The following is a 13,322-nucleotide window of genomic DNA, read 5'->3' on the forward strand; positions in this document are numbered from 1 at the left end:
AAGCAACAACTCCGTAAGTTAGCATTGGCGTACTGGCAGCGGTGTAGACCCAGTCGATCACCCTGGGCGTGAGGCCCCAGGTGCAGCTCTACCATCTAAGTGTGAGTTCCATGTTAACTTCCTGTCAAGGATAATACCAAGGTACTTCACCTCGTCAGAAAAATTTAGACTGTAGTTTAGAATCCTTGGGGGTATTAAGCCCGTGATTCTTCTTTTTCTGGTAAAGAGGACTATCTCTGTTTTCTTAGGATTTATAGATAGTGAGTGTTCCTTGCACCATGTTTCTATTAGTCGGAGAGCAACTTGTGATCTCTCACATAGTCTGTTCTCAAACTTACCGCTTTGCAGGACAGCAATATCGTCTGCATAGGCTATTGTGTAGAAACCGTTGCTGCTGAGTTGGTCAACCAGGGTATCTAGAACTATGTTCCAAAGTAGTGGTGATAGCACCCCTCCCTGTGGACACCCCCTCGTAACCATGCCTCTAACAGAAACGTCTTCTACATTTATGCTTATTCCTCTATTAGAGAGCATACTGAATATCCATTCGCTTATGGCCAGAGGAACATTCCTGACGTTGAGTTGTTGGGTGATAGTTGGGAATGTGGTTTTATCAAACGCTCCCTCAATGTCTATGAATATACCTAGGGTGGATTCTTTATTATCCAGCGATCTTTCAATTCTTCCCACTACATGATGCAGTGCAGAATCGGTAGATCTTCCCGAAGTATATGCATGTTGATTTGGATGAAGTGGGTTATGGACCAGAACTTCATCCCTTATGTACCTCTCGCATAGCCTTTCCATCGTTTTCAATAGAAAGGATGTTAGGCTAATTGGTCGGAAAGCCTTTGGTAGGGTGTAGTCCATCCTACCTGGTTTTGGTATGAAGACCACACGTACCTTTCTTCACTTCCTAGCTTCCACGAGCTGCGGCAGAAGGATATCCAGTCCCCACCGTAGTAGGGCTGGATATATGCCGTCAGGCCCTGGTGATTTGAAAGGGTGAAGCACGATATGGCCCATTTTACCTTTTCCTCATTAATCATTGTTCTAGCGAGATGCCAGTCGTTTGTTGAGGGTATGATGGCTTCTTCCATCCGGATTGGTGCTGAAGAACAGCACTGAATACTTTATGGAATTTCATAGAGCAAACCAGCAACTCTGAAAAATAAGAATGTTATGCTCTGTATATCTTAGACAATGCTATAGATAGAAAGCAACCGAATTATCTAAAGCAAAAGAAATTACTTACTTTTTTAATGGTAAATTTTTCTATTTTAAGGATGTTTTGTTATCTCTGTAACTTAAATTTTGATTTATTTCACCTCTTTAACTCAAAATTAGTACGAATTAATCTCAAACTCTTTATGTTATATCAAAATCAATATTTTTCTTTTTACAGTCAAAGTAATTTTATTCAAAATTGTTACAAGACAAAAAATTGTGTAAAACTCATTTAAATATATTGCAGTTGTTAAACAAAGTGTTTGTTTAAATTTGCACAGTAAAGGTTGTACCAGTTGCGGTTTGTTTAGTTCTATTTTTTATTTCCTGAATGATCATTTCATATTTTGTGATAGCCGCCTTCAATTTCTTGATATTTCTCAATATTCTAATATTCTTTTCTTCAGTCCTTTTGATAATATCGACGCTGACATTCATGATGTGCTCAGTTTGTTCATTTAAAGAATTAATTTGAGATGCTAAAAATTTACCACGTAACGCTTCTTCCTATAAAATAATATGTAAATAAATATTAAATAAAAGTACAGATATTTAAACTAAGAGAAGTTTCGTGACTTAAATATCTGGGTTCTAATATTAATAAAAGGTGGAGATCGGATAACCAAGTAAAAATTCGGATGGGTATGGCTAAAACATATGCGAGTACTGATGGCGGTGGATTATGAAATGTTCGTATTATTAAACGCTCAAGAGGCTTAGGAGTCATACTAACTTATGTGTAATCCATATAAAGAAAAAAAAAACATGAATTTAACAAACCAGAAACATGTATAACAAACAGAAGTAAATAATCTATAACCAAAAACTACGATTAGACATCCGAATTAGAGTTATTAAATGCTACGTTTGATCAGTCCTTCTGTGTGGAGTAGACGCCTGAACGTTAAAATTAAATAACATGAGATAGCTAAAAGCCTTTAAAATATAGCTTTATCGCAGAATATTTGTAATATCATGGATACAACACATTACAAATCGGACAGTATTAAACACCATAAATAAAGAGTTAGAACTTATAACAATGATTAAGAAAAGAAAAACTTCGTACCTAGATTATATACTTAATGAGAAATGACAAATATAACCTGCTACGAATAATAGTTAAAGGGAAGATAGTCGACTAAAGAGAAGTAGGCAGAACAACAATGTTCAACAATTACTAAGAGCTACGCATAATGGGGAAGTTTTTGATGTAGTAATCGCAAACCTTTAGTACTGGAGTGTACCAATAGAAGAAAAACGAAAGTTGGTTAGTATAATTACATACATATACACTTCACATTAGCGAATCGGTCACCAGTCAACAGTCTAGAAGTAAAGTGATCTGGGAGCTCAAAATACTGAGACCCCGGAAACCCTGATGAAGACTTTAAAGAGGAAATCGAAAACTCGGGGTACTGAAATTTGACGCGGTTTAACCCGGAAACTAGGTGAGTTTGATATTATTTTTCTAATAATATTAATCATAGCTTTAGGTTTACACAGGGTGTTAGTAAATATGTTGGACAAACTTTAGAGGGTGATTCTGCATAAAAAATAATAAAAGTTTGCTATATAAACGTCTTCTTTTTCTCTGTCTGTTTTTTAATGTGACTCCAGTGAGTTGTCGTTCCATCGTTTTCGTGGTCTTCCTACTGATCGTCTCCTATTGAGGAACCGTCTCTTGCCGTCTGTACTACTCTATTTTTTGTGATTCGGCTTATATGATCGTTCCATTCTACTCTTCTGTTTCTTACTCAGTTCTTGATGTTCTTCACCTTGCATCTACGTCGTATATCTGTACTTCTAGCTCTGCCATATAGTGTCCTACCATCAATTTTTCTAAGTGTTTTCATCTCTGCTGTTTCCAACATTCTTTTTGTCCTCTCTGTGTCAGGTCTCGTTTCTGCTGCGTATTGGTCTGATGACTTTTTTGCATTTCTGCCTTTCGTTTCTTTCCCGATATTTTTATTTCTCCATATTGTTTCATTTAGGCAGCCTGCGGCTCTGTTTGCTCTATTCACTTGATCTCCCACTACAGTTTCGAGCTTTCCGTAGCTAGATAATGTGATCCCTAGATATTTAAACTCCATCACTTGTTCTATCATTGGCACTTCCAGCTTCAATCTTAGTAAATTTGCTGTTGCAACCATGCATTTTGTCTTTTTTGGGGAAATTACCATGTTAAATTTTCTGGCGGTTATACTAAATTAGTGCAGCATACGTTGTAAATCATTTTCACTCTGAGAGAGCAGTATTGCGTAGAATAGAGGACTCAGGGAATCTCCCTATCGTATCTCATTGCCAGCTTCAATAGGGTCGGTTAATTCTTCTTCTACTTTTACTGTGTTGTTTTGGTAGATATTTTCGATCGTTTTGATTATTTCTAGAAGTATCTGTCTTGCGTATAATAAGTGGATAACGTCTTTTAGTTTTACCCGGTTAAATGCCTTCTTAAGGTCCACTAAACATAGATATGCCGGTTTGTTGTATTCTAATGATTTCTCTTGCACTTGCCTCATTATAAATATAGCGTCATTGCATGATCTTCCCAACTTAAAACCTTGTTGTTCTTCTGCTAGTGTTATAAGTTCATTCAGTTTATTTTTTATCACATTAGTTGTTAATTTTAGTGTTGTGTTTAATAAATTAATTCCTCCGTAATTTTCCGGGTCCGATGTGTCTCCCTTTTTGAAGAAAGGTATTAGGATGCTTGCTCTCTATTCTTAAGGATTTCTGTTTTGTTTTATTATTTTTTGGATTAGTCTTAATAGTTGATAAAATGTGTTAGGCTTCACGGCCATCATCTAACTTGTTAAACTGTTTCTTCGGGCTGTTAGGCCGTTGTCTTCTGAGATTAGTTCTCGACGTTTCGCTAACACTAGGGGTTGGCATCTTCTGGAGATGTTACTGTTTCGCTTGTACGCTGAAACTGACGCCGCGTTGTACTGCGTAGGCCATATTTATATTCTCTACTCGCCTCCTCTCCACTGGTTTTGGCGTGAGGGGGCGTGTCGTCGTTTGTAGTAGCTTTTCTTTCTTCGTGTTTTGCGGGAAGGGTTTTTGTGGATTTTAATATTGGTATCCATGTTTTGTTGATTTTTAGTCTTTCTTCTATCCGATTAAAATTATTTGGATGCTTATATATCTCCACCGCTTCCCGATACAACCGTAAGTAGTACTGTAATGTTTTATCCAGCATCTGCGTTTCTTCAAACAGTATTCGATGTTCTCCGCTTCCCAAAGCGTGTTCGGCAACGGCAGATTTGTCGATATGTCCTAAACGACAATGGCTTTTATGTTCGTTTATCTTTGTGTTTGTGTGTCGTTTCGTGGTTCCACATATACCATTCCACATGTGCATGGTATTCGGTATACTCCGGCCGTTGCTAATGGGTCGCGTTTGTCCTTCACCGATCTTAAACAGTCCTTGATTTTCTTTGTAGGCTTGAAAATAGTCTTTACATTGGCTTTTCTAAGTATTCGCCCAATTCTGTCCGTTACCCTCGATATATAGGGCAAGAACGCTTTACCTATACATTCCGTTTCTTCGTCCTTTCTTCTAGAGACGTTGTTCATCGCTTTATGTATTTCTCTTCTGGTATAACCATTAGTGAGTGCTTTTTCAATATGAAGAAGTTCACTTTGCAGATGCTGTGGTTCACAAATTCTCTTCACCCTCTCCGCCAGAGTTTTAATGATACCCTGTTTTTGGCCTGGATGATGATTTGAGTTCCTTTTTAGGTATCTGTCCGTGTATGTAGGTTTTCGATACACTTTATGTCGTAAGTAACCTCCCTTTCGATTTACTAATACATCTTGGAACGCCAGTTGTTGATCTTTCTCTGTTTCCATCGTAAATTGAATATTTGAATGTAGTGTGTTTATATAAGACAGGAAATCATTAAGTTTTTCTACTCCGTGACCCCAAATTACAAAAGTGTCATTGACGTATCTAAACCATACCCTTGGCTTGTATGCTGAGTCCATTACCCTCTTCTCTAGATATTCCATGAAAAGGTTGGCTACTACCGAGCTTAGTGGGCTTCCCATTGCTACTCCATCTATCTGTTCATAAATCTGGTCTTCCCATGAAAAGTAAGAACGACTTTTTACTAAATTATAGATACTGCCTATTAACAAAATAAAGATTCTCTTAGCATCTTTTAAAGTTTCTTCTACATAAATTTTAGCGTAAACCACTCATAATAATGTATTTGTCACGCATCCGTGCCGACGAACACTGCATAGAAAACTTTTTGACCAGTGCGCATGGCACGGATCCGTGACACATGTCAAAATGGACATCTGAGTAATAATTTTACTCTTACCTTTACTTTTAGTAAAGTTGAGTAATAATTTTACTTTTACCCTTAATCCAAAAAAAGACTTTCAATAAAAAATTTTTATTTTTTACAAAAACAAATAGCCGCTTCTGGGCATGACTTAAATCAAAATGTAACGGTGATTAATTTCCTGTACTAACTTTTTAAGCTTAAAAACAATGAAACAAACTTTATAAAATTTTATTAACGATTCCGTTTCAGAATTTCCCTGTGTGAGATTATTCAAAATCACACCCTGGATTCTCGTGTAGAACTCGTTCGCTAACTGCCTGCCTCAGATATGCTCCCAAAACCTAACATAGATTTTCCGTGTCAAAACAAACTTCTCTACCCTCTGGATACTGAGTTCTTTCAATGCAAAAATAAATTGATTATAGTTAAAGATGCTATTGCTATCAAACCTGCTACAGTCGACCCATTAAGCATACAAAAAACTAAAACTGCTTCCACTTTTATTTTAAATTGAATACTTTAATTTCCTTTCTCAACACAAACTTAACACTCTTTAAAAAGCGGTAAAACATTCTTATATATAAACTCTCTCGACTTTGATGTTATTCGTTTGACGGCACAGAAGCAGATGATCTTTCTCTCTTTTCAAATACGCTTATTACCACAAATTCTCTTTCCACCTTTCTTTCTCTCAATCAATCACATTCTAGCATTTTCATACAAACTAAGATTCCTTTTCTTTCCTTTCCTTTCCTTTCCAAAAACTGCTTTGCATAAATTAAAATGTTTTCTCTTGCCGGCTCTCGACAACAAACAGATAGCTAGTTGTTTGAACTTTCCAAACCATTGTCAACCTTACACTTTTCGTCGAATTCTTTTAAAACTAAATCATTCTAACCATACTTAAATTTATTTTCTAAGTCATGTCTTAATCTATATTTTCCACAAACCACTTTCATAGGAAAAAATTTTTTAATATGCACTGATCACTTGCTTACATCTAGAAATACAATATTTTTCACGTATTTGTGAATCCTAACAATATATATGTATGTATATATAAATATATATGTATGTATATATATATATATATATATATATATATATATATATATCTCTAGTGTTAGGGCAAAAGGACTTAAGTCCATTTTTGGCCAAAATGAGTTATCTACACATTTGGTTGTAAATTGTGAAGAAATTTGTTTCGGTAAAAAAGAATGAAGTCTATCTTGAAATATAAGGTTTTTATTAAGACTGGTTCAACGAACTTAAGTTACATCAGCCTATTTTTGTTTGAGCAAACGAACATATGTAACTTAAATCCTTTTTACCGAATGTTATTTTGTCCGATATAAACGACTTATGAAACTTAAGTCTTCTGTATCAATAGTCCATGCGTAGGTGGCGGTGTAAGTGTATATGACATAAATCTTACTGATCGTGCTAAAACATTCACTTGATTGATAAACGCTAAAAGTAAAGTGACTGAGTATAATATCTATTTCTAGGCTTGTTTACTATTAAAATTATGTCTAAACAAAGTGCAAAGATTTTGGATTTATGTAGAAAAAATAACGTATATGGTAAGTAAATTATAATACAAATATACCTAAGTACATACATTATAATTAAATACACGTTTTGACGTTATCTATTAAAAGTGCATCTTCAAAAATTATTAGTTTTATTTATTTTAAACATATCAAAAGCAAAATATACGTAATAATATTATAATTTATAAACAAGTTTAACGCATAAATAATCCATTAAATATTAAATTTATCACAATTATTAAGGGAATACTTAGTCGGAAAATGTCGCCTGTCAAAATTTTCAATGTGTTTTAAATGTATTCATTTTTTTTTTTCAAATCATAAGAAAACTAATAAATATTTTTAAACAATTTAAACGTCGAATGAAAGATTATGTTATTACCAAGGGTCAAAAGTCCCTAAAAACTTCTATATTGTTTATTAATAAGTTACAGGGGCGAAAAAAAAAGAGAAAATTTAGTGACTTTAATTTCAAGTATCTCATTCCAAAGAAACTTTTTGGTTATTCTAAGGGACTTTTGGTCCTCGGTCATAATGCAATCTTTTATTTTGCGTTTAATTGTTTCAAAAATATTTTTAAAACACATTGAATATTTTGACAGGTGACATTTTCCGCCTTTGCCCTTAAATTAAATAATTAGCTTGTCAATACATTATATAAAATATAGCTTTCATAGAAAACACTTTCGACTAATCCATGATTATTTTAAAAACATTGAGAGAAGTGAACTAGATGATGAATATTATTGGGATGGTTATGATTCTGAAAAAGATCCGCCTTACGTTAATTCAGAAAATGACTCGGATTGCGACGAAACTCTCAAAACAACTCAAAATTTGCTACCACGTAGTTCATTGGATCATATAACCGCTGAAAGTATACAGTTAAAGACGTGTGAACTAAACTCTTCTGAAGTAAATAACATCCACAATAAAGAAACTGTCGTATGTCAACAGGTACCACAAGTATTAAAGAAATACTCCAGAAAACTAAGGAAAGAGAGAACTTTAAAACGACATTTGAGTCAGAAATATGCTACAGCACAGGGAAAAGTTCAAAGAAAGCGCGTAATGAAAGACTTAAAAAACTGCAAATTAAAATGCAAGGAAAGGTTATCTGAAGAACTGAGAAGTGACATTTTTAAAGAATATTGGGGACTAGGAAGTTATGAAAAGAGGCAATATTTTATAGCAAACTGCATCACGTCAGCCGAAGTTGAAACACGTAGAAAAAAAGGAAGGAAGTTCAAAGGAAAAAAACATAACTTTCGCCTATTTTTTCCAAATAAATAGACAGCGGTGTAGGACCTGTAAACAATGTTTCCAATTAACTTTGGATGAAACTGATAAATTTATACAAAGTACCCTGAGAAACAAATCGAATAGTGTAACCGGAATGTACATGCAAGATAACAGAGGAAAACACACACCTACTAACAAAACTTCTGACGCCAGGTTACAAGAAGTTATTGCTCATATAAATTCATTTCCTAAATATGAGAGCCATTACACGAGGCGGGTCAATAATAAACAGTATCTAAACTCAGATCTTAATTTGACGAATGTACCAACTTTACTTAGAGATGTGACAAAACCCAGTAGGAAGAAATATATATGAAAGAGAATTTCATAAACTTAATCTTAAGTTTAAGGTCCCTCCTAAAACAGACGTCTGTCATACCTGTGAAGAATTAAGCATGAGAATCGCTGTTACTATAGATACGGAAGAAATGAGCCAGTTGATGATCTCTCAAACAACACACCACCTTGATGCACACTTAGCTTATAAATGTAAGAAGTTGGATAAAGAGAAGGCCAAGCAAGATACCTCATTTGGCTGTTACACTTTTGATCTTCAGCAGTACCTGCCAACGCCGTTTTTGGAAACTTCTGTTTCTTTTTATAAGAGAAAGTACTGGACTTACAATTTAACTGTACATAACTGTGCTTCAGGAGCAGCTTCCTGTTATATTTGGCATGAATCAATCGCTCACCGTGGTACAAATGAGATTGCTTCTTGTCTTTTCAAGAAAATAATGAACCTGCCACCTGAAGTCACTAAAATAACCTTTTACTCAGATACATGTGCAGGACAGAATAAAAATTTCCACGTAGCTGCCATGTTCATGTCAGTCATGCAAATGAAAAGCTCAATTAATTAGATCAACCATAAATTTATGATCTCTGGGCATTCACACATGGAATGCGATGTTGACCATTCCCTTATTAAAAAACAGAAAAAAAAAATCGGGAATAAAAATTGCTCATCCTCATGATTGGGCAACTCTCATTAGACGCACAAACAAAAAACGTCCATTTAAGGTCAATGAATTAACTTCAGATGACTTCTATGATTTTGCTGCTTTATTAAGGACAACGTTTGTAAAGAAGCAAAAAAATGTTGATGGAGAGTTGTTCAAATTGCAGAAATGTCGTTGGCTGCAATACAGAAAAAAATATGCTACAATATTTTATAAGAGTTCTCTGGAAGAGTCAGAAAATTTTATGGAAATTAATTTCACTAGGAGATGTCGATAAAGTGCAATAGAACTAAAGAAAAAGTATGATGGGTTAATACCTATAGCTCTTGAAAAAAAGCAACATCTTCTAGATCTCTTACCGCTCGTACCAGAAGTATACAAAAATTTTTATCAAGAACTGCCAACTACAAGTATGAACGATAAGGACCCAGGTTTAGAGGAGTTTGTTTCTGATGACGAATAACTTCATCATAGTTATTAGTTATATTATAATTTAAAAACTAAATATTACTTTTATTAAAATGTAAACTTGTGTATTTAATATGATTAAAATATCTGGTCAAAAAAACTTAAGTATTTTATTCTGTGATCCAAAGGACTTAAGTCAGATCAAACTTTATTATTTTACAATATTTTATATTAAACCCTAGTATGTATTGTAAATAAGCTATTTTTGACCCATACGTGCTGACAAAATATTTAATTAGGATAAAAATAGATTTAGCATGTTTCATCAAATCTTTAAAAAAATTTTCTGCAATATTCCATTTACTGACTTAAGTCCTTTTGCCCTAACACTAGAGATATATATATATATATATAATAATTTTAAAATAACATTTAACTAATAATAACAAACTGCATTACAGTTTTGCAGTGGACAACTGGACAAACATAAACATAATCGACGAAGACGTAATTAAAGATAAAATATAATAAAAAAACAATCACCAATCAATAGGAAGAATTAATAATTGCAGCGGCTTAAACAAGCATAATATAGCAAGTAAGAAGATATATTAGGGATATATCATTAAATTAAATTGAATAAATCTGACCGAAGAAATAAAAAAAAGAATAAATGTGTCGTGAGCATTATTCGGAAAATTGTCCAATATACTACAGAACAAAAAATATCTACAACACCTAAAGACAAAAGTATTGAATCAATGTATGCTTTCTGTCCTCATATATGGCGATCAAATTTGCACGTTTACAAGCAAAATCATGAAAAAAGTAGCAAAAACAGAAAGATCCATGGATATATGGATCAGACAACGGTCAAATAGTTGTATAACTTAAAACTTAAATGGAAATTTGCTCAACATACCCTAAAGCAAAAACGCGAGAAATGCAATAAGCTACTTGTACACTGGATACCATATAAATACGAATGGAAAAGAGGGAGACCCCAAAGGAGATGAAAAGATAATTTGAAAAAACACGCTAGCGCAAAATCACCATGATATAGGTCATCGAGTTAGAATCTATGTAGAAGCTATGAGCATATTAACCTGTGTATTAAAAACGGCGTAGGTAGGCGTGGCTAACGGTGATACCAATATGGCGGTGGGATCATGGCCGGACTCAATAATATTAAAACTACTATAAAAATATGACTAGTTATTCAGAAGATTTAATCATAATCTACAAAGTGCAATACATTTTTAATAAACTATGATTTATTTATCCTTCGGTAAACACTAAAAACACGATATATTATACATAAAGATAAATTAATACAGTTAGATACTATTAATTTATTCTCTGAAGTACGGGCCATTACTTTGTTTACATATTTGTATACTAACCTGTAGAACGTTATTCCTGAAGATTTTTTATTAACATTGCTTCTGCCACTGCAACTACGTTGAGAACAAGAAACCATTATTATGCACTATCACAATATATTATTATTATCACAAACATATACGATCTGTCAAATGTGTCAAAACAATATGGCCGAAGTGTGGTCGTTTTTAGTCACGTGATAACCTCTCCAGAGATTCTAACTCGATGATATAGGCATAGGAAAAACAGGAGGAAGGCTATATCCAATGAGCGATAGTTTATATTTAATACATGTAGCCAAATTTACTTTACCTCAACTTTCTTTTGGGTGTCATACATAGCCTCTTTCATTTTCTCGTATAACTGAGAATGTTCTGGTAAATCTTCTTTTCCTTCTTTCTCTTGTCTCCTTTCTTCGGTTAATTTCCTTAAATATTGTTCTTTAACTGCCGCTAATACCGCCATGGCGTTATCACAAGCTCTCTCGGCTTCCTAAAGTACCAACACATAAATGCAATTATCATTAATTTAAATAAAATAAAATAAATCGAAATATTGACAGTTTATCAAAGTTATTTTTTGTATTATTTCACCTTTATAAATAATATTCTACTATTATACCTCCTTTAGAAAAAATAATTTTTAATATTAAAATGATAAGTGGATTGCACAATGTGGCTCCTTTTCAACAAGGTTAAAGAAATAAATATCAGACTTAGTCAATTTATTGTACCTTAGATGACCGGTTTTGGAAAATATATAAATAAACTTTACTGTTTATCGTCAGGTCTCTGAAAAAGTTAACTAAATTCTAAAAATTACAAAATTGTGAGGTTGTTGTTTTGTTACTAACCACCAAAGACTAAAATTGTTGACTCCACAATATTTTTTCATACAAAACCACTCTGGACAACATCCGGAGTAGTTCTACTCAGCTTGCCATATTACATTACTTACCAGATACCCTGGTTGACCAGCTCAGCAGTAACGGTTTCTACACAATAGCCTATGCAGACGATATTGCTGTCCTGCAAAGCAATAAGTTTGACAACACACTATGTGAGAGATCACAAGTTACTCTCTGACTAATAGAAAGATGGTGCAAGGAACACTCACTATCTATAATTCCTAAGAAAACAGAGATGGTCCTCTTTACCAGGAAAAGAAGAATCATGGGCTTAATACCCCCAAGGATTCTAAACTACAGTCTAAATTTTTCTGACAAGGTGAAGTACCTTGGTATTACCCTTGACGGGAAGTTAACATGGAACTCACACTTAGATGCTAGAGCTAAAAGAGCATATATTGCCTATGGGCAGTGTCGACGAACGGTCGGACGCACCTGGGGCGTTACGCCCAGGGTGATCGCCTGGGTCTACACTGCTGTCATTAGGCCAATGCTAACTTACGGAGCTATTTCTTGGGTACCAAAAGTGCTACAGGCAACAGCGATTAACAAACTAAACCATATTCAGCGGATGGCTTGCATAAATGTAACAGGTGCCATGAAAACAACATAAACTGCTGCAATGGAGTTGATCATTGGCATCACGCCTCTAGATATATATGTCAAAGAGGTGGCGCTAGTGACAATGATGCGACTGCGCTCAGCTGGTGCAAACCTTGATGTAGCAATGGGACAATTAAAAACTCGTTTCTGGCGGGGAGAGCCGGATGCATTACCACTGCTACAGGCAGGCTGCAGACTCAATTGAAGCAAAGTTTGTCTTTAACAAACCCTATAAAATCGAAACAAGACAGTATAGGGAGACAAACGTGGCAAATGCCTATTGCATATACACCGATGACTCCAAAATGAAAGAAGGCTCAGAATGCGGGATATACTCTAGATCACTGAACCTAAGAATAAAGTGGGGTATGGGCAAAAATGCCAGCGTAGTTCAGACAGAACTGACTGGTATCCCCATAGCCGCAAAAGAGATAACTTAAAAAGGTATGGCAGGGAAAACTATAATAATCTGCACAGATAGCAGACAACTGCTACTAACCTTGAACAGACCACTTGTCGCATCAGGGTTAGTAATGGAGTGTCACGACTCACTAACTCAAGCTTCGGATGGTAATACCATCATCCTGAGGTGGGTTAAAAGACACAATAGGAATAAAGGCAACCGCACTGCTGACCAATTATCTAGGAAGGCGGCAGGCCTAAGACTCTTAGGACCTGGGGA

The 13,322-nt window shown here is 34.7% G+C and overlaps 1 protein-coding gene across 1 annotated transcript in view; it reads right to left on the reverse strand.

Annotated features, from left to right (window-relative positions):
• Positions 1–1,452: 1,452 nt before the first annotated feature.
• Positions 1,453–13,322, reverse strand: part of LOC140447530 (uncharacterized) — a 90,201-nt gene continuing 78,331 nt past the window's right edge. The window contains exons 8-9 of the mRNA XM_072540229.1: positions 11,443–11,622; positions 1,453–1,734 (exon numbers count right to left, since the gene is read on the reverse strand). Of these exons, the coding sequence (XP_072396330.1) occupies positions 1,495–1,734; positions 11,443–11,622 (420 nt within the window). The 3' untranslated portion in view covers positions 1,453–1,494. The remainder of the gene's footprint in view (positions 1,735–11,442; positions 11,623–13,322) is intronic.

The sequence above is a fragment of the Diabrotica undecimpunctata genome, chromosome 8 (assembly GCF_040954645.1).
Source record: "Diabrotica undecimpunctata isolate CICGRU chromosome 8, icDiaUnde3, whole genome shotgun sequence".
Classification (NCBI taxonomy): domain Eukaryota; kingdom Metazoa; phylum Arthropoda; class Insecta; order Coleoptera; family Chrysomelidae; genus Diabrotica; species Diabrotica undecimpunctata.